Below are 27381 nucleotides of genomic sequence, written 5' to 3' on the forward strand. Positions count from 1 at the left end.
TTTCCCATCCTCAATTTTAAGAGATTTGCATATGGGAAGATTAGTACATTTTTCAGAGTAGGGCTATACGCATCTCCAGATTTGTATACAAAATGTCTACAAATCTAGTTCAGTTAGAAAAAGGGACATCCAGTAAAATGGAGATGGAATTGATTTTATGACATCTGTACATTGCTCATTATTGTTCTTTATTGTACATATGCAGCAGTGGTATTTCCCAGTTTCTGCCACCTATAAATGTTGGCTTTGTCTTATTTTCTGACTGAAATATAACAATATAGATCCATAGATCCATACATGGAAGAAAGATTTTCCCATTGTTATCCATGCCAATAATAATTTACCAATATTAAAGCAATAATAAACACTAGTAAGGTCACACTACCCCAAATCATCATGTTTTATTTATTTACTTCTTTATTTGTTTATCATTGTTCTCCAGATAATGGAGCTACCTGTTTCTTCTAGAAGATGTACTTGCATTCTGCTATAAAAACCAGAAGATTCATTTAACTACAGTCTGTAAATCCTCACATATAGGCCCCTAGATAAGCAAGGAAGGTTCACATCTGTGGGCAACTAGATTATTATATGCTTTTAATAAGAAACGCTTCTTTTAGTTACAAAAATGTGAACACAGAAAACATACATCAAAAAGCTCTACTTCATGGAAGAAATGTTATTTATTTTCATTACAGGTTCTTAAAAGGCAATTTTCCATGCTGAACCCAAGGCCCAGTTAGATAGGCAGGAAATCTGTTATAAGCTTCCATTGTTCCTACCCATGTTTACCTTCATAGAACAAAAGAAACATAAAACAGGTGTTTGTTCCATAGCAAAAAGGCCTTCTTAGTCAAATGACTCCTGAGGAAAATTAAGTCCCACTCCTTAGTAGGAAAGAGCCTTCACTATTTAAGGGTAATTCCTACCCCTGGTAAAATAGACCAATTAACGCCTTACAAACCACATATCCAGCAAGAGGCAGGGCATTTGAAAAAAGAAAGTACATTCTCTGAACCCCCTTTTAAAGATCATCTGTGCTTAATTTAGATTCATTTTGCTCTAAATGATAAGCCATTTGGTTAGTCCACGAAGAACAAAATCCAATCAAGCTGGCAAAGGGACTCAGAACTTCCTTTATAGTATTTAATATATGTTTGTTCACGGACATATTTTTCATTGTGAAAGTTCAACAAAAGAAAAAAACTGGAAAAAAGATTACACACATGCACACACACGACTATATAGGTTTCCATGTATACATATGGAATTATATATATGAACATACAGATGTCTAAAAACGATGCACAAACATCAACAAAAGCAGGAAAGTATCAATTTGCGGGTGGCATCAATATACCACCTGTATAGATGCTAAAAATCTTATACAGCCATTGATCCATTGCATTATAAAAGGTGAGAGTTTATCTATCCAGTGTTGTGAGTCCTTTAACTGTCAAAGGCATAGGGAATTCAACTGCAATGACCCCTTATCACTTCCAGGAAACAGGTAGATAATTTTAATAGAGCATATCCATTAGTAAATATTCAGGACTCTTCTAATACAAAATTTATTTTATGATGATCTTCTTCCAAACAAGTACAACTATTGAGCATTGCCAGAGGATATGCTATCTACTTAGGCTATATGTATATATAGTTTTCCTGTCAAAATGCAGTTTGATATATGTATATGGCAACTATCCCAATTTTGGCAAATGGTTGATAATATGGTAAATTTGGTTAGGGCTTGGCCCACTTTAGATTGCAGGTAGTGTTTTCCATGGTGAAACGTTATTCCTACAAAATAGAAGACTAGATGTCAGGGAGGCTAAGACCCTGTCTCCTTGATAGCTAATTTCCTGTATGCACAAGTTTATTTTTTGTAGGAGGGAAATTTTTTTGTAGGAAGGAAAACCCCACCTTGTACAAATGAAGAACCAGTTTCAAACCCTTTTGTGTGAACTAGGGTCTTCCCATATCACGCCATTCAAATATTATTCACTGTTGCTAATTCGTGTATAGCATCATCATGCATTCCACACTCTCGGGGCACTGCATCTATTTATTTATTTCATTTTTATAGCACTCAATGGCCAAGGCTTTCTGGGTTGTTAACAAAAGTTAAAATTAAACATCAAAACACACACGCAGGCATATTAATATAAAAGATGGCCCCAGGGTCCAGGTAGAGAGAAGACCATCCTTCAAATAATCTTCTTTGTCAGTTCTAGCAGGCCATGTATGAAAAGGACTCTCTTTGCAAGCGTTGTGAGAACTGTTAGTTCAAGTTCTGTTTATATTCACAGAAGACAACCTCTGCCAGTGGACTTTGTGGCAGGCAGTATTTATTGCAGCAGAATTGCTTTTCTTTTTTCTTTTTTTTGAATAAGTTTTATTCTAAATAAGCCTAATACTAAGAAAAACTAAAAACAACATCAATCATCAGAAACATTGGACCTACTGGGTCAGCCCCCCACATTTTTTCTTTTTATGTTAACTTATGAACATACTTAAATCTATGCGAAGCCCCGTTTCTCTACCAATAATAAAAAGAGTCCCAAGTTTGATAGAAGTCAGTATCTTCTTTCTCCTTCAGTGACAAAGTCAATCTGTCCATTTCTGCACAGTCCAAGATCTTTTTTAGGATCAGTTCATCGGTGGGTGGCTCCTCACTCTTCCAGTATTGGGCAATGCAGCAAAATTTCTTTTAATGGCCATATCATTTCTGGAGGACTTGTGGCATAGAAATATGTATACCCTAACCACATTATCTATCTAAAGACCGATCCATCTGTTGAGATAAATATATTAATACAAGTAAATATCTCCTAATTATCATGTGTGATGATAATGAACACCTTGGTGTTCACCTTGTAGGATTTTTAAAATTTTCTTGCAATCTAGTAATCTATTCTAAAAAGTACCCTGGAAATTGAAAGCATTCTTTGCTAAAGTAAATAAATAAAAAGTTCTTTGCTTTGATAGTTTTAAATTTATGGAGTTGATGTCCATAAAATCTTTTGAAGCTTTATGATTATATTAAAACTTTATTGAGGCTCAGGCAACTAGGAAGCAGCTGTTCTCCTTTCTATGTACACAAAATTATCATATCTAGAGGAGCATCAAATCCCAGTTATTTCTACTTCGAACCAGGGCTGGGGGATTGTACCCAAGGGTAAGTCTACATCTAATTACTCATAAAAATTCAGGTAGTAAACACCTGTTCTGAGGCTATTCTGAAGGGAATTTTTTACAAAGACCATTTGCCTGAGCAATGTTTGCTCGTGTGTGTGTGTGTTTTAATATTTCTCCCATGATTACCTCCAGGCAATATACCCCAGACAGAAATACATGACAGGAAATGTGAAAGTGATGCAAGCTGTTTTTGAAGCCTATTGAAATGCTTGAGCTCTCAGGTGAAGTACATGGGAATAGAAACACCAAGAGCCTCTAGTATCAAAGCGTGTTTGAAACATCAGATTTTATCCCCGTCTACATGGATGTGGCTTTCTTCAAGTTCTAAACTGCTGACATCTAAGCAACAGCAAACAAAAGACTGCCCACTGAGATTTGCCAAGAGCTGGTTCTTTACGTACTGGGAGGGAAGCGGGAATTTCAGTTTACGATAGTGGTTCCCAACTTGTACATGCTCCATGGAGATCCCAGTTCACTTCACTGGAAGGAGCATTTGTGAAAACTTGCGCTTTCCATTGTAGTGCATTGACTGGAGGCATGGGAGTATTCTGACAAATCACACAGTGCAAAAAAATACCAGAAAATCCCTTCTTAATGCAAGGACTCATCCCATGACAATGTGTTCTAGAATCTCAGAAATAAAGTGGAAAGCCAGCCATGCCCCATAACTGCAATGCTATCCAGAGTGACTGCCAGCAACATTTGTACAGCCATATAAAGCAAGGGGGTGCTTGAAATGTAAGAAATGTAACTGTATATGTCATGAAATCCAGACATCCTGACTCAGCCAAGCTTAGCTAAATGTATTCCATCAGCAAAGCAAAATGAGTGCTAACTTTTTCCTGACAAGGGCAGTTTTCCCTCATCTGTAGGGGCCCACATATTAGCATAGCGGGGTTACCAAATTCAGCAGTAGGCAGGTGCAAAGCTAAAAATGTGAGTCACCCCTTTTTCTTTTACTGTCACCTCACTCTCTCTCACTCTCATACAATCTTTTCCTCCCACCCTATTCCCTTTTTTTCTATCCAACAAGCAGTTTAGGAAGGTCTGATCAGATGCAGAGGGCTTATGAAATTAGTCAAAGGGCTGCATGTAGTCCCTGAACTGCAGGTTGCCCATGCCTGAGCTAAGAGGATTGGGAGCCCTCTGTCCCCACCCCATTGCTGTAATTTAAACAATTTTATCCGGTAGATCCTGCAAGGTAATTGTGGTCCTGCTGTTAAAATTGCACATCTTAGGTCCATAATATTATGCTTGTATATTCTTCAGCCTGCCCCTAGCTTGTTCCCAATTCTGTACTGTTTCCTCTTGTGAGCTACTGGCCTATTGCTGTTCTCAACTCTCCCGCACAGACCAAAGCTCCTGGATCAGCACAATGTCCTAGGACTGCCACAGCAACTTCATACATTGTGAAGTTTCCCAAATGGCTACATGAGAGCCCAAGGGCCAGTAAGTTTGGACTGCTAGTCAATAAAGCATTTGGGTTTCTGGTAATGAAACAATGAATTGAATCAAATGCAATACTTAGCTGGAAATAGATACTATTTGACCTGACGGAGTGCCTTCTTCCGTATCCATCTACGTCAGGGCTCTCAGACTCAACTTACCTGGGAGCCGCTGGAAGTAGAGCCTGGGTGAGGCTGGGCCGCATCAAGGATTCCACCACCGCGGTGGGGGTGGGCCGCTCATCCCGTGTTGCTCCCGGAGGCCAGCCCAGGTGCCACCGGCGCTTTGCAGGCCGCAGGACCCCTCCGCCGTGCCCCGGCAATGGGCCCGTGGGCCGCGAGTTTGAGACCCCTGATCTACGTGGTCCGTGAGGCCATCAGGGGACAGTCTCCTGGTGGTGTCATATGGGCCCGGAGCCCAGCTGCAGTCACCAGGGGAAGAGCCTTCAATGTGAAGGCCCTATTGCCATGGAATTCCCTGCCTCTGTAGGCCAGGCAGGCATCAGCGCTCGCTGAAGACGTCCTGAGCCCAGGAAGACTTTCCAGCTCACCACCCACAGTTTTAATTCTACCTTGTTTTTATCTATTTTAGGTGTTTACCATTCACCCCTCCAGAATCTGCCTAGGTGTGGAGCTTTATGCACATGGCATCACATAAATAAAGAAATAGGAAAGGAAACAGGGCTGTTTAACTAAATGTGACTACTTGGTCAGTAGCCTAGCCCTAAACATATTACAATAGCATTTGCATGGTTTTCCCACTTGTATTTCTTTTTAATAACGCAGACCTGGAGTTTAATATCACTAGAGGATTCTTAATTTGCTGGATTCCGTAAGTTCAGTTCAGGAAAGCTCAAACAAGCTGTCACATTCCTGCAGCCCTCAAAGACTTTTTCCTTCTTTCTGACAATCTATTCAATGGAGAAAGGGGAGAAAAGGAGCCAGGAGGAGCAGCACCTCATCCCCAGGTGAGGCAGGATCTTAAATATGTGGCAATCCAGGCTGCCTCAAGAATAGGGGAGGATGAAAAATGGAAACTCTGATTATGAAAACCCATGTAAAATGAATAGCTCAGACAAAAGATTTATGCATAGCTTCTTCAAATGTGTCTGGTTTAATAAATTTTAAACTAGTGTTAAGTCTCCTGAGGAAATATATTACAAGTTTAGATTATTGCTGTTTTTGTGAACAACAGTTGTTTTTAATATAAGAATTTATACATTGCATGAAATAGCCAGCTAAAAAACTAAAAGATATTTAATAAAATGCTAAAATATGCTTCAGTAGTTTCCTTCGTTATCCAATTTGCAGCCCAACCCTACTCAGAAGTAAATCCCGCTGGGTTCAATGGAGCACAGCTAAGAAGTTGTAACTAAAACTAATGTAGCAGTTAACAAATAACTGTGTACAGTGAGGCTTAAGCTTTCCACTCTGGTGTATTTTTAATTTATTTATTTTTTTGCCAAGGTAAACTGCCATTTACACAGAATACGTTAATTAGGAATCCCATATTTCTTAATTTAAGTGTTTCATATCACAATGCTATAGATAGCATAGATCTGTTTGAAAGGAAGGGAAAAAACACTCTTCAGTGTGTGACGTCAACATGTAACTTTTCCTCAGCATGTGGAACAGAGATATGGCTATTGGGCCATATAAGAAATGCAATAATAAGCCAAACGACGTTCCTCAACATCATTTAAAACCACAGTTTACTGACTCCCTTTCCCTTTGCTATATAAAACCTGCAGTGATTGACCCAAGCAATTGTATTTGGCTGACATTATCTAATCTTCCTTATTGATCAGCCTCTATCCTCTTTCTAAAAATGATGGCAAAGCCTGAGAAATATGGAAAACTTTGGCCGTTATACTGATGCATTCAACCTTTCTGTAACAAAAGAAAGCATGACAGGAAAGTCCGGAGCCATTCACAATAGCTCCTATTGATTGAAAATCATTTAAATACCATCTGAAATGTCACTGACATTTACCGCTCTGTTTTTTCAAAACAAATTACACATGTTGACAAGTAAATAACAAGCGGTGGCTTATCATGGCAGCTGTCATCTAGACATGCCAATAAATTATTCATATTGGTGAGTTTTATTGTCTTCCTGCAATGAATGGCACCGCGGGTTGAAATTGAGAGATGCTCAGAGGGTGGACGATTATGTTATTAGGCCTTTTAATGCATTAATAGCGGGAGGAGTGAGCCAGCAATCTCTCGCTCAATCTGAAAAGGGGACGGGTGCCTTTCCCCCTGCCTGAGAAACATGCGAGCATCCACAAATGGATTTCAGCCCATCATTACAGCGCCATGCCCAGCTTCTCTCTACCCACCCGCTTCTGCAAAAACTGAAGTTGTTATTAAAGCGGTTCTAAGCAATTAATATACAAAGGGCTGCATTGGGTCCATCTGAGCTGCTTCATTCACGGAACCTTGCCCAGAAGGTTGGGAGGGAAAGCATGCAAGTTAGTCAAACTTCTTATTAAAAATATATAGCAACAGCTTAAGTTCCATATGCCTCCCAGTTGTATTCAATGGTGTAAGGTGATGTTAAAAAGAAATATAAGACAAAGTCCAGTACTGCATGTGCACTAGCAGGACTTACTGCTAGGGGATCAGGATGCTAATGGTTCCCAAAACAGTTGGGCATGAGCAAGAGTGGGAGTGTGTTTCAGAAGGGCTTGCAGAAAGGAGCGCCACTGGCTTGCCTCAGTCCAGAATGAGTGTTCATAAAAGAATCTGGGGGTCCCTTAAGGAAGCACTAGTTTCTGCCACATTTGCTGTGGTTCCCACAGGTGCACTGGAACCAGCAGTGGTAGGTGGCATTGGATGGGTGTGGGATATTGCCCACAGAGCTTTGCACTCCAACCCTGTGCATGTTTGCCCAGAAGTAATTCCACCAATCCTAATGGGACTTTTATCCGGGGAAAGAGGTACTGGATTTCAGCTTAAGGCACACTCAGCACTCTCAATGAGGCTCGCCTCTGGTAAATTATGCCCTTGAGAAATGAACTTCTGCCTACTTCTGTTTAGAACAAACCTGAGACCACCAAAAAAGATCATTTCTGTTTAAATATCACCATGCAGACATCCGGGGTCTCACTATTCTAAAGCTACTGCTATTTGCATATTTATTTATTTATTCTGTTTCTGTCCACTCCAGGCAGCTTACAAAACAATTAAAACTGCATAGCATTCTTAAAATCTGTAACACTAGAACATTGAGAATAACATCCAAAATAAAAAGAAACAGAATCCAACAAATTAAAATCATTACACAAAAACCTTTAAACAAGGTAAAACTCTAAGCCAGGAATAGGGTCAAGCTAAAAGCAAAATTTACCTCTAAATCAGCTATTAAAATAGACTGAGAAATGCTACATTTTTGCCTGGCATCAAAACAATAACCCTGTTTCTAACCAAGGCATTACTTTTCTGCTGTTCCAAAAATCTCAGATTAGTAGGATGCAGTTTAATAGTAGATATAGTAGGTCTGCAATAATTTTTCTAACCATTCCATTGGTAACTCAGGAATTGTCTCAAAGTAATGTGGCTGTATGTGAATGGCATGGATGGATACATCTTGGGATACGTTTTGCCATGGCCCACAAAGGTCTTAAGCAGCTATGGGGAGCTTTGTTGGAATTTTAAAGCTGACAGTAAATTAGATCTCTCTTAATCAGTGCTCCCTTATTCACCAAATGATTGAAATGATTACTTCCCTCACAAATCCCATATTGTTTTCAGTCAGTTCCTACATATGTGCCAGATCTCATGACTGAAGGCTGATAGAAAGTACTGAATGAGGAGGGAAGAAGGCACAGATTGTAGCTTACATACCGAGGAGACTGACACTAAACACAGACTTAACCTCTCTAGATCGGAGCTTATACTCTTCATTCTCCCAGCTGAGACAAGTCTTCCCATCCTGTTCCAAAAGTGTGCCAAATCATTACATTGAGCAACAATATACCAGGACGGCAAAGGCCTGCAGTTTGCTACTGTAAGCAAAACTGCTTACAGTAGCAAACTGCTCAATTCTCCTGGCACAAAATAAGTGTCAAAAGTCATTCACGTTGCTGGTATCACCTGTCTTCAGCTTTCCAGGTCACTGTTGTTTTGCTCCAGGTGAGGATTTGTGCTCTTTTTTCTTGTGGCAATTATTAATCTGGGGAGTTATTAGTAATGGAACAGTTAACTGCCTGAGATAAAAGGCAGTCCATGTCATAGACATACAGACTTGCTCTTGGAAACCCAACTTCCATTTCTTAAGTTTGCTAGGGAAAAAATCTGTTTTATAGACCATGGTGCATATTGTCCATTCTCATTCTGCCCTAGAATAGTGATTCTGGTGAAGGCACTTCTTAATCATGGAACAGGAGAGTTGGAAGGGGCCATGAAGGCTATTTGGTCCAATCCGCTGCTGCTGCACCACCATCCCACTCAGATGGCTGTCCAATTTCTTTTTGAATGTTTCAAGTGGTTCCACTGTTGTATTCCTCTGACATGAGGAAACTTTTCCTGATATCTAGCCTGAATCTGGGTTGTCGCAACTTGGATTGATTATTCTGTGTCCTACACTCTGGCATCAGCAAGAAGAGACCTTGACCTTCCTCTTTGTGACAGCCTTTGAGGTACTTAGAGGGATCATGTCTCCCCTCAGCCTTCTCAAGGCTGAACATGCCCAGTTCTCTCACAGAGCAGTGTTTCCAAACCCTGGATCATTTTTGTTGCTCTGTGCTGGACCCCTTCTAATTTTCCTGCATCTTTCTTAAATCTCAGTGCCCAGAACTTGACACAGTATTCCAGATGAAGTCTGACTAGTGAGGAGTATAGAGGAACTACTGCTTCTCATGATCTGGAAGTAATACTTCTGTTAATGCATCCCAAAATAGCATTTGCGCTTTTGGTGGCTGTATCACATTGTTGGCTCATGTTTAGCCTATTGTCTACAATTACTCCAAGATCTTTTTCTTTTCAAGTTCTGTTGAGCCATGTATTCCCCATCTCATATTGATGCATTTGATTCCTTTTTCCTCAGTGGAGGACTTGGCACTTGTCCCTACTGAATCTCATCCTGTTGCTTTCAGCTCAGCATTCCAGTTTATCAAGATTGCCCTGGATCTTCATTCTGTCTTCTAGGATGTTTGCTATTCCACCCAGTTTTGTCTTATCTGCAAATCTGATTATCTTTCCTTGTACTTCCTCAGCTAAATCATTAATAAAGATGTTGAAGAGCACTGGGACCAGGACTGAACCTGCAGCACCCCACTAGTTACCTTCCTCCTGAGAAGATGGTGTCTTCAGTGGCATTCTCAGGGTTGTCAAGCTATGTAGGGTTTGCATGTAGTTGCACATTACAATTTAACTCCAAAATGCTTCTGTAAAACCTGCTTGCAATTGTGATACAGACCACCACAGTGAATTTTCTGTACTGCTTTCTTGGTTTACTGAAATCCACATTTTGAGGGTGGGGTTTCTCTGTATAAAATCATTCAAAATTTTTAAAGTTGAAAAGTTAAAAAAAATGAGAAGATGTTAGGTCATGGCAAAATAGCATGGATATAAATGGATGACTCAAATTTTAATTATCTCAATAGGTGCAAAATTTTGCCACTCTGCACTGAATTTTGACAATGAAAACATGCAGGTGTGCAGCCTTTAAATGTGAAATCATACTCGGGCTGTAAAACATGGATACTTTAAACCAATTCATATCTATATCTATTTCTATATATCATTGAAACCAATGGGCTTAAGCATAGTCAAGTCAGGGTTGCTTTGAAACCTCTCACTTCCCAAACATGTGAACTTGCATCATTTGTCTCTTAGTGTGCCATCCAGTGTGGACATGCATGAGTTTCCAAATAGGCATTCAACTGAAAACCAGGAAGGAAAGAAAGAAATGAAATAAATAAATGCAGTTCACTAGCATCAGAAAGTGACACTGATTACTTTAAGCACAAGGAATGCGAATGCAGAAATGTTTCCAGAAGTCTTGCCAAAAAGTATATACTCTAGCAGGTGGGGAAAACATACTGTTAGCTAGGAATTTCCTTTGGCAAAAATGAAATGTCACTTGTTAAGAAAGCCATACAGACCCAGTGTACTTTGTAGGATCCTGCCTTTCAAGAATACAGCGATTTATTCCATCGTTCCCACCTAGTCCCAGAGATTTGAAACATGATGATAAGCCAAAGCTTCGCCAGCTATGATTTCATACTGCAAGGCGACCTTGAAACAGACACATGAGCCCTATTTATGCTCTTTTTGATGGACAGAATGACAATAATTTATGTACTCTTAACCATTTTAGAAGGGTAGAAATGTTTTAAGCTTAATTCTTCCTTTACTGCACTCTAATTCTCAAGATTTGTAATAACCTCATAACACTGTTATAAAATATGGTGCTACTTTTATCATACTTGCTGGATTATGAAGAGCCTGATCTAGCTAAATTACTGATGACTTGGGTGCAAAGGTGAAATTCTTTAATCACAACTAGGTCAGTGTGTACTAGAAAAAAGTGCTTAGAAATTTAATTTCATGACCACCCTGAGGACTACATAATTTCTGCACATGCAACAACATGTTGGACTGTGCATGTTGGGTTAAAGTGTTTTAGTAGGTCACATTTAAAAAACCAGCCCTAAAATTGAATTTTGCACTTCGTTTAAGATCACAGGCTATAGCCTTCACACTTTTGGCCTAATTTCGCAACCCAAAAGGGCTGAGAATAACTGGGAGAGATCCACAATGAATTTAAATGATTTCAGGAAACACCATGAAAAAATGCAGAACATGCAACATGCATGGGGAAAAATCTTACTAGAAACAGCTCCTATAAGCCCAATGCCTTCTCTTCCAACTGCAGATTATAAGCCATTCTTTTCCTTTATGGTTCTTGCCTACAGAAAAGGGAGGAGCAGAGATCCTGGCAGCCTCTCTGGGGAGTTTCCAAGAATTGATACAATAATGGGCCTTCTTTCTTGATCTAAACTAACCGTTGCCTTCTGCAGAGCATTGTCATGACTAACTTTGTAGTCATGACTAACTTTGGACCAGAAGTGAAGTCTTTAGATCATTTCAGAATCACACTGCATGCATGTCCAGAGTGCTAAAACATGCTTACAGAGGACAAAGCACCATCAATGCTAGAAATGTATGAATCTGCTATATATCCATCTGCCTTTATCTCTTTAAATTAACAATGTCACTTTTTGTCAGATATTGATAATATAGGAAGACTTTGGTCCCAAAGTCTCACTTGAGTGCTTATTAGAAGAACGTGTGCCTACTGTGGTGGCACTAAAAACAGAAGTTAGTAACCTCTTTTAGCTTTTCTAGTATTGCCACTTCATAAAGGACAAACCATTTTTCTTCTAGATGATCAATAAAAGAGTCTAGTTTCAAAATGACTTCGTATTGATGGAAGAGTCACAGTTGCTCTCAGTATTGATTGTGTGTCCATAATCACTTCTAGCTCAGTAAATTAACCTAGCACAATCATTTTAAACATAGAAAAAGTAGATAACTTAAGCAAAATATTTTCACTTATTTTGAAACACAGATGGATGTTCATCAAATCCTCATTTTCTTTGTCCTAGGAAGTAGATTTGCATCGAGTGAACAGCCAGGACAAGTTTGGACTTACGGTGTGCTACAGAACTGATGATGAAGATGATATTGGCATTTATATCAGTGAGGTGAGATGGAAAAGTTTTAAACATTATACCTGCCTTTTGCCTGCAGCTGTGAAGAAAGAATTTAGCTCTTGCAGCAGATTCTTTGCTATCTTGGGCTCGTGTATCACTTGAATTCTCACCATCTGATCGCTTATACTTGATTGTTTCCTCTAAAAAGTTGCAGTTGTGTTGACATTCTGTTATATGAAAATGGATCCAGACTTAGTTGCACTTTGTATAGGCCACCTGAAAACACTGTGATTTATGGTACTCCGGATCCAATTCAGCACAGGCAGCAATTTATTTTCAATAATTTCCAGCCCCGTTCATCTGTTGCAGCAAAAACAAGCAAGAGTTCTGTGGCACACTATAGATTAACAAATGCATTATGGTGTGAGCTTTCATCATTAAGAGGGATATGAAATGTGAAAGTACAGATTATGATAATTGCATTAAAGTGTCTAAAATAACGTGATGGCTCATTCATACAAACAAGTCAACACTGAACTGAGTTATTAAACATGAATATGTGAACTCAACTGTAGGACCATGATGACATTCCCAATCTTACCCTACTGAGCTTATCATACAATCACTTCTTTCATTAATGTCAATGAATGATTCATCAGCCCACCCTGGACAATCTTCTATTAGTGCTACCAAATGTATTTTAATCACTGGGCAGTATCCAATGCAACACGATTAATTTAAAAAAAAAACCCTTAGCACAATGCCAACCGAACTTGTTGGTGTGACAGCTTTCTCCAGAAAACCCATCACATCAGTCAGTGCTTTTGGCAATGCTCAACAGGTACTTTACCCTGCAAAACATAATTTACTTTAGTGGTTGTGTCACACTGGAGTCCATTGTGTTTCCCCTGATTTTGATTTATTTGGGCATATATTCTGTCCTGTCATTGATGCTATGAGTCTGGGAAAGTAACAATGTTTAATTATTGAAAGCGCATGAGAGGGAAGAAATACAGTTAAGTAGCCAACTTTGTACTCTTTCGATAGATTGATCCCAACAGCATTGCTGCGAAGGATGGTCGCATCAGAGAAGGCGATCGGATCATTCAAGTGAGTTTGTAAATAACTCGAGCATCTTCTGTGTTATGTGAAATGTACCCACGGCTTCTGTGGATGCTCTTCTCCTACTGATTCTGTGGTATTTTTAAGATAATAAGAAAATCATATTTCAGAAGCCTGCAGTATAACTATCCCTGCATAGTCTTCTGGCGAAATATCTAAAGGCCAGAGACTAGTGGTTTAGGCCAAATACAGTAGTGTTTACTTTCACAGATCAGTCATGAAAGGCAAAGTGCTACCTGACAGCATTATGTTGGTGAGAAACTACCTAAGGAGACAGTCTAACAGTCTCTTAACACTGGTGTAATGTTATTGAATTTGCCATCATATAGCACTTTTAGCAGGGAAAAAGATTGATAACCCTTATTTTATTCAGCCTCACAACAGCTTGTGAATCCCAATTGTCACATTACTTTTTGATGCAGTAAAGTTTATGTGGCAAGAACAGGTACTGTATACTATTTATCTTACTAGGGCAAAGTTTTAAAAACTAGAGTCTATCTGATATGAAAAAGTAGCTCCTTTTATGTGAGAATGCCCTTAAAACAAAGAGTATTGATTTAAAAGAGTTGCTCAGGGACTTTACTACATCAAAAAAGTAATATAAAAATTGGGTGTGAAGGAAATTATTCCCAATTCAGAGAAAGGGAAATGGCATTGACTTTGGTGAGTGGCTTCATGGGTAATCGCAGAACTCAACTCTGATCTGCGCCATGAGACTTAGATTCATGTCAGTGGGGCATGAAGTTCTGATCGATTATGCCCCATTTGAAGCACATCTATCAAATACAAACTAATCATCTCCATGCCAAAACCAACTTTAGCCTTGTATGTTTTCTACAGAAGTACTTAACTGCAAGCATCCTTCTGCAGAGTCTCTCTTTTTCGGGGGGGGGGGGGGATTTCTGGACCATGGAAATTGGCAATTTCTTTCTCTTCTTTCAGATTAATGGCATTGAGATACAAAATCGAGAGGAAGCTGTGGCACTTCTCACCAGTGAAGAAAGCAAGAATGTTTCCTTGCTCATAGCAAGACCAGAAATCCTCCAGGTGTTGCATCTAATTATTATTAGTTATCATTTATGTTGGGCCACAGATCATTCGAATGCTTGAGGGCTGTAGAGCTGGATAACTGTAGGTCACGGGCAGGATGCATCCGGCTACAAAAAGAACAGAGAAATGAAGGAGAGCAAGTCAGTCGAGAACTTTAAAAATAGGGGCAAGGAGCCTGTGCTGGATTTGAGAGTGGGCAGGAAGGCAGTATTGGGAGTTAAGGAGGACTTTCAGGTGGACAAAGCAAGGGAAAAGTGAGTGATGTTGTGTAGTGTCTAACTGTTCACCAACAATCACAGTAATGTTGCTGTGCCAGCATAAACCAGTACTTTCCCAAGGTAAATAGGGCAATGGGAAAAACAGTTATCTAAATTCAGCAACAAGTTGCTGACTTTTCCCGTGCTGGTTACATTGCACAAGAGTTGGCTTGCCTTAACTTTATGCCATTAGCACTGTCACTAGCTGGCATGATGGATAGAAGCGAAAGGATTGAGGCAAACCAACAGAGGACCAAAGAGAGAAAAAGCTTTTATAGTCAAGGCAAGACATGCCCAGAGCATAAACCAGTTTTTGTTGATGGGGCAGAAAGGGATTTGCATACTACCGTATCGGAAGAAGCAGCATATGGTGAAGAAGGAGTAGGAGTCACAAGTGAAACCAAAGCTAGGACGGACAACAGTAAGAAACTTGACACACTTACGAACTTTAGGCAAAAAGTGGCCTGAGTTGAAAGGGGTTTAGCAAAAGGCCAACACACCACCTCTCAACATCATCTGAAATTGAATTTTCAGAGTGAGGTCATGTTACTCTGCAAGCCAACCCCCCACTGCACCCCCCCCCCTTGAAACCACCACTGTGCCGTCTGCCTCTCCAAGGCCACGAATTGGCTCAAGGAGGAAAAGGGCATGGCAGAAGGGAGATGGAAAGGTGGGGGCAACAGTTTATACCATATCCAAGTGGCATCCCAGCCTCCTCCCATCGCTGTTACATTTGTCTGCAGTGGTGCTGCCTCTCTGTGAAACAACTTCCAAGTATTCCATCACAGCATCGATCGCTCGCCACACTTGCCTTCAGAGCACCTAACCTTCAAAGCAAACCAGGACGCCAAATTGTGGCAGCAGCCAAAAGGTTGCCTTTTCACTTTCAAAGGAGCTCTCCACTTGGTGACGGTCAGGCCCAAGCCACCATCCCACCCCACTGCATTCAGAACAGGCCATCTGGCCTGCTGCTGCCCATTGCACAGCCTTGCGCCTTCCAACCTGTCCTCCAGCTCACCAGGCAGGGGCTTTCTATCCCAGCATTGGCTGGCCATGATCTGCAACAGGAGGGACTGAAAGGAGCTGATGGCAGTACTCCGGCTGCAGGCCTCCCATTGTGGAATAGGGTGCCAGTGACCCATCTTATATATCAAGCTGCTTGTACAGATGAACAATTGCTGCCTCTTTAGCCCTCCATCACATCATGGTCCCCCACACCGCTCTAGATCCTTTATCCCAATGACACATTTCTTTCTAGGAATTAGTGGGGGAGAAAAGAATGCTTGATAAATGATAAGAAAATTCCCCTCTTGTAAACATTTAGCAAAGGAGTGTTTTCTCTTTTGAACTGGGATACCAGCAATATTCACATATGTGGATCTGCCCTTCTGCACTGGGGAGTCACAGCAAACAAGGAAGGCAGCCGGACTTCTATGCAAAGTTAGCAGGACGTGGTGCAGAAAGGCCTGAAATCCCAGAAAGGCTAAATGCTCTTTAAGGACTGGGTTGCGTCTTCCTGGCACTATTTAGCGCATCTGCTCTGTATTCCCTATCCTTGTAGTTGGACGAAGGATGGATGGATGATGACAGAAATGATTTTCTGGATGATTTGCACATGGACATGCTGGAGGAGCAGCACCATCAGGCAATGCAGTTCACCGCCAGCATGCTGCAGCAGGTAAGTGCCATTGCACGTGGCTGGACCGCCCGCATGCTTGGCACACCTCACCTGACACTCATACAGATACTGCACATAACTGGGGGAAAATCCCCACGCACTGCAGCCTTTACCCCTTAGAATAAAAAGCTGCTTTCCTACAGCCACGGTGTTCTTGACTAATTGCATTAAACACATCTTAATCTTCCTGGGAGCTTGCAAGGACAAGTGCAGCAATTTTCTCTGTACAAAGAAACAGAGAAACAGAGCGAGTCAGAAGGGGCCTCCTGGGCCATCTAGTCTGACACCCGATAGGAGAACATCCTGCCTCGGAAGTGTACGAATAATACAGAATTTCTCCACTGAATCTCTTCCTTAAGAGAATGGCCACCCCTGCCTAATCGTTATTTATTTAAGCATTGCTTCTTTAGTTTATTGTATCCAAATTCTTTTTCCCACCTATCCCAAGAAGTTACATTGTATCATTTTCTGTCTCCCCCCCCCCCCCCCCCCAACCTGGTAACTACCCTATTATTGTGAGACGCAGTAACTACATAAGAGCATCCACAGAGCTTTGCATTAAGGTCCCCTGGTCCCAACGCTCATCAGCTGCAGAAAGATATTAGTATGCAGGTGTTGCAGTGAGGAATCCCATATATTCTTTTAGCTGGATAATTAGTAGAGTTTTTTGTAATAATGGCCCCAAGAACAGATTCTGAATAAAAGGTACCTCTGTAATCTATCCAAGAATATATCACCATCCCAATACATTGTGCAGAACTTACGAAATTGGGAGAAGGTAGGTTGTTCCTAAGTCATAAATAGCTCATTTACTCTTCATTTAAAATATATTGAAGTTTACATGACCATAACATATTGTAATAGCTCAGTTAAAGGTATCTAGTACAGTACTATCAGTCTTATACCCACATTAAGCAGCTTGCTAAACAATAACTATTAGCGTGGAGATACCTCAGACACAAAAGGGAAAGGTCACATGAAATGGCTCCACAGGCAGCTTCACCTTCAGGCGTATGAGGAGACGCTCCTCCTCTCTCCAGGGCCCAGTGCCCAGAGCCAAGAAAGGGCAGCTTTGTCCTTGTGGCAACCACTCTCCTGGCTGTTTCTGGGTAGCAGAGTGTCAGGACAGCCCAAATGGGATAAGTCGTTCCTTGGCCAGATGCCTTGGCCAGCACTTGAAGATGCCGAAGATAATGTAGAGACCTTCATGTACACCAAAAGCAGGAGCAGCTCACTCCAGAGGGCTCTTAGGGTTAGGAGGTGGGGCAAGGAGGTGGAAACAGCCAAGCCCTGAGGGCAAGCACAGTCTCTCTTCCTCTTTTCTTAATGAATGTGCCTTCACGTGTTTTCTTAATGGATGTTCCTTTTCTCAATGCATGCTGTCTTTAGAAAAAGAAAAATGAAGAGGATGGTGGCACCACAGATACTGCAACCATTTTATCAAACCAGCTCGAAAAAGACAGTGGTGTAGGACGTACTGATGAAAGCACTCGAAACGATGAAAGCTCAGAACAAGAGAACAATGCTGATGATCATACAACTTCCTCAAACACCCTTGGGAGCCAGAAGAAGCTAACATACAGCCATGACACTTTGGGCAGTGGCGACATGCAGTTCAGCAACGAGTCATTTATTTCCGCCGACTGCACGGATGCAGACTTCCTTGGCATCCCGGTGGATGAGTGCGAGAGGTTTCGTGAACTGCTGGAACTGAAATGCCAGGTGAAGTCCACCAACCCGTATGGACTGTACTACCACAACAGTACTCTGGATATGAGCAAAAGTGACCATGAAAGCGTGGACAGGGAGCTGGAGATGCTGAATGAGGAGCTGCGTAATATTGAGCTGGAGTGCCTCAACATTGTGAGGGCCCACAAGATGCAGCAGCTGAAAGAGCAGTACCGGGAGCCGTGGATGCTGCACAACAGTGGCTTTCGCAACTACAACACGAGCATTGACGTCCGCCGACACGAGCTGTCGGACATCACCGAACTGCCCGAAAAATCAGACAAGGACAGCTCCAGTGCCTACAACACAGGCGAGAGTTGCCGAAGCACCCCTCTCACCCTGGAGATCTCCCCCAACAACTCCCTTTGCAGGACAGCAGAAGGTCTCAATTTGCAAGGCAGTGAAGGGGCAGAAGCCGCTCAGAAAGGTTTGCTGCCCAGCCCTGAAAGCCATGAATCCAGTACAGTGAAATCACTCCCAAATGACGCTGACATTAGCAAGCAGTTGGAAATCAAGGAGAGGAAAGCCAGTGATGGAAGCAAAAGCCCAGCTCAACCCCAGAAGCCAGGAGGCTCCTACTTGTCTTCCTACCAGCACTCACCATATAAACATGCCCATATCCCTGCCCATGCCCAACATTACCAGAGTTATATGCAGTTGATACAACAGAAGTCAGCCGTGGAATATGCACAGAGCCAGATGAGCTTGGTGAGCATGTGCAAAGACTTGAACTCCTCCAGCCAGAGTGAACCCAGGATGGAATGGAAAGTCAAGGTCAGGAGTGATGGGACCCGCTACATTACGAAGAGGCCAGTGAGGGACAGGTTGCTGAGAGAGCGCGCCATCAAGATCAAGGAAGAGCGCAGCGGCATGACCACAGATGATGATGCCATAAGTGAGCTGAAGATGGGCCGTTACTGGAGTAAGGAAGAGCGGAAGCAGCATGTCGTGAAAGCCAAGGAGCAGAGGAAAAGGCGTGAGTTTATGATGCAGAGCAGGTTAGAATGTTTAAAGGAGCAGCAAGGAGCCGAGGAGAAGAAGGAAATGAATATCATAGAACTGAGCCACAAAAAAATGATGAAGAAAAGGAATAAAAAGATATTTGACAATTGGATGACAATCCAAGAACTCCTAACTCATGGCACAAAGTCACCTGATGGCACAAAAGTTTACAACTCCTTCCTGTCGGTGACGACAGTATAATCTCCCTGTGACAAATCTATGTACATAAAACCCTACCGTTGGGGTAGAGATTCCTGCCTCGTTAAATGTGGCAACACTTTTTCGTTTTGTATATAAGACACATCCATTGACTGTGTGATTCAACTACCAAACTCTGGGTGCAAATGTTCTCAAAAAGGAGAGAAACCATAATCCACCCAAAATCTTTAAGGCAATACTGAACAGGACAGAGCTTATTTGGAATACCAATAGTACCCTTTTTTTGTAACTTGTTACCCTTTTACATAAAGTCTTTTAAATAACAGGAAAAGCATATTAATCATACTTACACAGGTAATATCTTTTTAAGCTATATTCATATTTAAAAAAGGTTACACATGCAGAATCACAAAGACAACTTCAAATATGTATTTTTAACAAGACAGTATTTTGCAATATATCTTTCTACTGTGCCCTTTTTCAGCACAAGTTGCCATTTTATCAATATTTTAGCTGAACTTCCAATCTCTTGATAGAATCATTTCACAGTAACATGAACCTTTTACCAACCTGGGCTGTGTCTTTGGTGTTGTCCATGCAGACCATTCGGCCTTCTGGCATGCGATGCCTGCCCCAGGTAATCCACCAAGCTAAAAAAGTAGCTTTATATGGTGACCCATCATGTGCTCAGCAAATGATCTCTGATTTTGATCTCTGATTAGGAGGACAACATAAAAAAGGAGGGTTACCAACCAAACGAGATACACTGCTTGGTCTGGTTGGTGTTGAAATTTGTGTGTGATTGCTGCAAATGTCTAGGTAGCTATAGCTCTAGTTCAAAGCGGTAGCCATAATGAACCTCTGAGATAAGATATTTATCATCTCTCACAATTAGCTATGTTGGCTAGGGGCGATGGGACGTGCAGGCCAAACCCCTTGGAGGCCACAAATGGCGCCCCACAACACACACACACACACACAGCCTCCCACCAAAGCAAGCAGTACAGGGAGAGAGGTCACCTCGGCACTAAACACAGTGTGGACACAATTCCTTAGGGTTCTAGCTTGCAGCTACACACTTGTTCTTTTCTCTCTGTGGTTTCCGAAGGATGTTTGCAGGTCTCACTTGAAAGAGCAGAAGCAAAGTGCTGCATGCTGCAGCCCCGAAAGATTTTGAAGCAAGTTTGCCAAGGCTGCGGCCTCTCGAAAGAATGTGCATGTGTGTCTAATGTTTTTACAAGGCCGTTTGTGTAATTTGAAATGCCCATTGTAGTAGCTGTCTGCTTTGTAGATTTGAATGTATTGAAATTGAGAGCAGCTCTCATGAAATCATGACTAGTTATTAACAAGTAAAATGAAGTTAAAAAATAAATTATTGTTTTATATTTCAAATCCATTGAAGTTATTCTTTCATCCCTTTTACCACCACAAGGACTCGTGCAAATTACATTCTTCCGTAGAACAGTACTGAATTGATTTGGCATGAAAAGGTCTGGCCAAACTGCGTTAATTGTTGTGATTATTGAGTCTGAGTTTGTTTTAGGATAAGAATAACCGTATCAATGCTGATGGCTCACTAAATTGGAGGCAGGCAACTTCTAGATGTACAAAGACTATTTTCACTTCCCAAACTGATGATGAAGCCACGAGGTGCTGGGGTGCATGAAAAAGAGAAAATTAAAACCGCCAAAATTCAGGGGCAAGACACTCTGTAGTGTTACAAAATGGGAAAATAGGTAGTTTCCAAGCTACATCTATCCCATTTGATGCTCTGTAACAGCTCCACAGTGCCCAACAGATGTAACTTGCAAACAAACTAAGTTTGGGTGCTTTGTAGCCACAAATGAGAACTGATATTATTCACATCTTTTTCCTATGCATGGCTGATTAAAAAAATAGTAAGTAGCCAGCACTGGTGGGAGGCAGGGGAACAGATTGAAACCATGGTGTGTAAAGAAGGGACTATTAATACCTTGCCCCACAATGGTCACAATCTGAATGGGTACTTATTTTTTTTAATTATTGTATTATTTATATGGGATAGGATATCGTATAGTATAATGATACTGTATTGTGAATAACTTCATTTATAGTCTCACCCCGAGAACACTCCTTTTAATGCCCCCCATGATTATAATTATAAAGCATACTGACCCCACACGGATGCAGAAAATGGCTACATTTCAGTTGAGAATGTTCAAGCCAGATATGCCTTCATAAGGCAAGGCTAGCATTTCACACGGTGCTGAAAAGGGTATAAGAAGCCAGCCTAGAAAGATGGGATAGCATGGAAGAAATGTTCTTCCAGGGCTCAAAAGAAAGCTTCCGGTTGCATCAGAATACACAAGTATGGCTCAAAAACTTTTCTAAATTCCACCTCAAAGCTCATTCTATCTCATATCCATACCAGCTTTTGAGCTTTGCTTTCTTTCTTTATGCACAAAGCGTTTGCATATTTTGTGCACATTTTCCTAAATAAACACAATGTGTGTTCATTTCTTGAAGGTTACACTTTTTTCCTTCCATGAATCGCATCACAAGCTCAGAAGTAGACTTTAGTCTTGGGGTCTGCATTCAATTCCAGAAGGTATGAACTGACAAAAAAATAACAAAAAAGAAGATAATCTTCCATGTATCCTTATATAGATTGCAGTCTTGCCATCTGTCTTATGAAGTAGGCCATAGGGAAAAGTAAAGCATGGAGGGGGAAAGAGTGTGGGTGCGTGTGTGCGTATTCCCATGTTCATACATGCATATTTGCACACTTTTAAATGGGGTGTGCGGATGCATAGTAGGTAACAAACTGCATATTTATTTGAGTATAAACAAGTGTCTGAGTCCTGTATAAATCATGGTTAGATAAATATAGTTCTCCACACTTCAGCGAGCTCTAGGCACCATGTGCCTCTAAGCCGTCCTGGACACATTTATTTGGGAGTAAGTGTCATTGAACTCAGTGAAACTGATTTCTGAGTAGGTGTGCATGGGATTGCATTGCAAATGGCAGAAAGTGCTTTTTCTGGCAATAGAGTGATCTGCAGTGAAGGATTTTTTAACAGATGCAAGGTTAATAGCCAGTATGCTATCACCCCACTGAACTGAGGTGACATGAGAAAGGCCTAAACTAGACCTAACGTCATCGTCTTCTACTTGGGTTTTGCCTTGCTCTGCCACCCCAGTCTGTCCCATTTAAACCCAACACATCCTTACGCATTAGTGATCACAAACAAGAGATAGGCAGGTCTACATATTGCCTAGGGACTAGTGGCTGAAGAACTAATTAGGATTATAAACTGAAAGTTATGTAAATTAAACCAAATATAATTATCTGCCAATGGCCTTTGGAAATAGGTTACAGGATACTTGCTAGCAAAATTGCTTAAATGCCTGGAAGCCACACAAAAGCAAGCCATCAGCAGTTCAAATGTCCTCTTATTTTGTTTTTGGTTGAGCTCTTGCACAGAGGAACTGTGAAACACAAACTCCATTAAGAAAAGACACTCAAACAAAAAGGTGATAGACACTGATTGGAACAATGTAATTCTTTCTTCCTCCTGATTGAATTTAAATTCCTTTCCACAGAAATGGCAACAGACAGGTTGTTCTGTTTCCCCAGAAGCCATGTTGCTTGCATGGAAAGAAACTGACACTTTTATTGCTGTAACACATATGAAGTCTTTCACACTGCACCACTTCACCTTATTCTGAAAAGGCATTGACAGAGCCAAGCAAAAGGAAACACACAAGAGCTTTTTCATCAGAAAAGAAACAAATAATTTTGGAAATGCTCATTTCATCTAAATCTCTACACTGAAATCCAAAGGCTGCTGCTTGTAAGGGAAAGGAGCAATTTGGAACACAGAATAAAGTGGAGTGTTTACTCCCTCCTTCAATGGCCACTTTTGCATTAAAAATCAGCCTAGCTTGTTCTTCCGTTGCACCTCTTTCCCACCAAGGGCCAGATTCACTTTCAGGAAAATCCTCATGACTGATTTCCATTGGTGAGCAGAGCCAAAGGCAAAAGAAAGTGGAGCTGAAATTCCAAAAATACCAGTATATTTGACCTTCAGTTTCTTACTGCTGAAAGGTTAGTTTGAGGAGAGGTGGGAAAAGGAGCCATCCATCAGCCATGAAACCATCAGAAGCTTGGCAGTCCAGCAGGAGGGAGCAGGGTTGTCTGATGAACCTGGATATTTGGCCCACAAGTTTATGATCAACATCCCTGCTTGATGGGATTTCAAGTGCATTTCTGAGGGAAAATGCATGTCTGGAATCCTGAGGCCAGAAGAATTTAGGTACATGCATGTGTGGATATAGCCTTCCATCCATAGAGACAGTATCCCAACCATCTACCAGTTTTGGTTATAGAAAAGTCAGAATGTTGCCCAAGAGCAGCTACTGAGCTTATGATGAGTTGTCAATAGACAGTGTGAGAATAATTTGAAAAGAGCCCTTTTTCATGTAAACAGTGAAATGTTGAGCAAATTGTTTAAAGTTTTTATCATTCATTTTTCCAGTCTTTATACTAACTTTTCCAATTGCCATGAGTGGCTTACAATTAAAATATGCAGAGCAATCATACACATTCCAACAGGTAAAAACTCAAAGAAATAAAAAGCACAGGGGAGTGGACTGATTCTATGTTCAATCCATTGTGTTTGGACTGAAGGTTATGGCTTTGTAAAGCATAAATATATCTTGTAAAGCTAGGAGGGAAACTCAGGGTTAAGTTTATTATTTAGTCTTTCGACCCCATATCTACCAACTACATTGTTGTAGTTCATTTTTATTCTGGAGTAGGTGCCATGAGTCTAATCCAAATCAGGTCTCACCTGTGGAGGGTGAGTGGCTTTAAAGTTCTGGATCAGGCCCCCTGCATCTTCTCTAGAGTAAAAATGACCAAAAAATAGCTGCTAATTCCAACTTGAATGTAATCTGTTCAGCCAACAAAATGGGGAGACATGCCTCTCTAGGCATGGGTGTCCACCAATGAGTTGAAATTGAAATATATCCAAAATGTATATATTTGAAATATAGTGAAATATATCCAAAATGTATTCCCCAAGTGTTCAAGAACACAAGTGTTTCCTATACAGGTCACCTTCCTACAAGTAACCATACCACTGGGTAAAGTGGAAATTATCCCTTAGTGACTTTGCAATCTTAGACTAGTTCCAAGCCTTCCTTCAGTGGTAAAGGCACTGCTTTAAGTGGTTAAAACAGTGAAAGTGTTGCAATCCATACAAGAGATTCTAGAGCTGCAAGTAGCATTAACTGGAGAGGTGACCATTGCTCTGCACTGGGAATACTTTGGCCTACTTCCAAGCTAATTGCCTTGCCCTCAACACTTCCACCTGCTCACAGATGTCCCAAATTCCAGTATCTTCTTTCTTGCTACTTCATTATTTTGCTGGCAGGCTGATATGACAGCACTCGGAAAGCTACTGCAAAAAGAGAAGAGGGGAAATTCCAACAGCTCTCTGATAATGGAGGTAGTCCTCCAGCAAGCCACAGCAAGACAGAGGTTTTGCAATGTTAGTAGCTCTTGGGAAAAGTTCATTTCAAGAGGCCCAGCATAGTGCTGTGGAAGATGCCAAGCATCAGATAGTGGTAGAACCACTCTCTTCTGTCTCTTCCTGCAGTTTACCACCATGATGCAACCATTTTTAAAAGTCCCCTAGAAAAAAACCAGATGTTCTGAATCCACCTATTTATATTAGAGTAGGATATCATCAGACTCAATTCTTGAAGCAAATTATCTAGTATATAGGGAAAATGTGAAACCTGGCTTTCTTTCAAATGCTCAAGGAAGTACATTAATTTCTGCAGAGACAGAAACTCTATGCAGCACTTGAGAGAGAGAGAGAGAAATGGTGGGAATGTTGACACTATATTGTGAGCTGAGTCTTCCCTCCCAGCAGTGACAGACTCACCAGCGCTTCCTGCCAAACATCTTTATTTTACTTGTAAGTTTCTGAGAACACACCAAGCAAAATGATGAACCCTCTCTGCCCCCCCCCACCCAAAGCTTTGTTTACGAACCCTTCTATGCCTGTCTCAGGTGGAAAGAGCACTGTGGAAATGGGCATGCTTGCTTTCCTCCTTCTGAGATCCCAGCTGTGCCACCCTTTGACTGTGACAACAGATTTTTGGGTCCACCTCCTCAGGATGCTGGAGTTCTCCATCCATTGATTGCTCATCTTTGAATCCCACCCCACCCCCAGGATGCTGTTGCTCTTCTTCGTTCCCATGGGTGGGTTGACTGGGCCCATGGGCTGTCCTTGAACTAACCTCATCCTGAGCAGGCACAGGCAGCTACAGAGAGCCTTGGACTGCAGCTGGAGATGCGTCCATTTCAGCAACCATCTTATTATCAGAGCCCGAGCTGTCAGTCCTGCCGGAGTCGCCCAACTCCCCTTCATCCAGCTCATTCACAGAATCTGAGCTGTCAGTTCAGGCAAAATGGTCAGCTTCTCATGAGTGCCTGGGAAACTTGCCAGAACTCGCATGCATGACATATCGTGATGCAGCCAGACAGCAAACACCGGCAGAGCACTGAGACCTCTAAAGAGCTACCATCTACTGAGTGAGGCTGATCGCATATCAAACTTAGTCCTGTCCATAGCAATCCTGAATATACAGCAAATACTTTCTTAGGCCTTTGAACCAAGTCAATGCTAGTGAGAACAGTGATAAAGAACCTTCTATCTGTTAATCTGTCAGAAACCACATGCCAACGAGTCTAAGCCTGTGATGGACTAGTGGGTTAGGGCAGAACCAAAAGTGGGCGAAGCCAAGCCTTCTCTCTCTCCTTTTTCTGTTCTCCACACCCAGTGGACTTCTAAGGGAGAGACAGATTCCTCTTGCTAGAGGTCTGAACTGACTTACAGAGGACTTGCAAAACTAGGCAGAGGCCTTCCTGGCTGCCCTATAGAATTAAACCTCACCTCTCACACCTGCAAAGCAGATCAAGATGGCTCTGGGGCGGGGGGGTGGGGGACAGTGCCTACCCTCTTTCCAAACTCCTGCTTTGGCAAATACTTTAGGAGATCTGCACATAACATAAAACTGAAACAATACATCACCCAGGCCAAGAAAGTATCTTCCCATTGAATACAAACTGAGCTGCAAGTTGAGGTACCTCTTAATTCTTATGGTAAATAGGTATGAGGCAGTGCCTGGTGTTTGAGCACAACTCAGTGACAAATTGGGCAGCTTCACAACTGTACTTTCCATGCTTTTAGATGAACAATCAGTGGAGAGGCTTTTCAAACAAGCCTTTTGACAAGTCTGCCCTCTCGATGTACTGAACCGCTGCAGGACCTTGCTACAGGGAGCCCCATTAAGAGAGCCTCTGTCAAAATGAACTTTTGGTGACCTATTTGGTGAACAAATACTTGACCATCCTGGAAAAGTTGGCCTCCCAGGTGTCACAGCAAGACTTGTGGCTAGCGGAGGGTTCTATTGTCTTCCAGAAGCAGAGCTGGCTTTGAGCATTTTGATAAGCCATCCTTCAGCTTTGTGAGCCTTTGTTATTATGTGAGGCCTTGGACAAAGACTGCACAAAAGGCAAATCCCACTAAAATTGTTTAATAAATGAGAGAGAAACAAGTTCTAGAGAAAGCCATGTTTTAAAACATTTCGTAGTGGTTGGTTATACACACGGAGATGAGGGGATGTGGTCTTGCGTATGTTTCAAAGACTCACGTTAGCAATTGAACAAAAACAGCTCAACCAATTGTGGAAGAAGCATCTACCAATACTCATCTTTGGCTGCTTCTGTGTCTAAGCTCACATCCGAGGAATGCAAGATACTCTTCTCAGCAAAATGTTGAGATCAATGTACTTCATCCCTGCCAAAACAAATGATCGCATTTCTTCCAGCACATTCATGCCAAAATATTACATACTCCAATGTGCTTCTTAGCAGAAAAGGAGAAGAAAATCACCATTTATGATACAGTGCTCTCCTGCTGTGGCCTAAAAAGTAAAAATGTTCTCATACTGTTCTCACTCTTGTCTTTAGGTGTTCACATGGCAGCTTGTAAGAAAGCTTCTACTGCTCCTGCCCAACCATT

At 41.5% G+C, this 27381-nt stretch overlaps 1 protein-coding gene across 2 annotated transcripts in view; it reads left to right on the plus strand.

The window, feature by feature from the left end:
* PDZRN3 (PDZ domain containing ring finger 3) overlaps window positions 1-20698 on the plus strand; it is a 216149-nt gene extending 195451 nt beyond the window's left edge. For both annotated transcript variants that reach the window (XM_044451871.1, XM_044451872.1), the window contains 5 exons: window positions 12260-12358; window positions 13355-13417; window positions 14372-14476; window positions 16298-16414; window positions 17804-20698. In XM_044451871.1, coding sequence (XP_044307806.1) covers window positions 12260-12358; window positions 13355-13417; window positions 14372-14476; window positions 16298-16414; window positions 17804-19345 — 1926 coding nt within the window. In that variant the 3' untranslated portion in view covers window positions 19346-20698. The remainder of the gene's footprint in view (window positions 1-12259; window positions 12359-13354; window positions 13418-14371; window positions 14477-16297; window positions 16415-17803) is intronic.
* The last annotated feature ends 6683 nt before the right edge of the window (window positions 20699-27381 follow it).

This window comes from Varanus komodoensis, unplaced genomic scaffold (assembly GCF_004798865.1).
Source record: "Varanus komodoensis strain SLA01 unplaced genomic scaffold, ASM479886v1 scaffold6_4, whole genome shotgun sequence".
NCBI classification, from domain to species: Eukaryota; Metazoa; Chordata; class Lepidosauria; order Squamata; family Varanidae; genus Varanus; species Varanus komodoensis.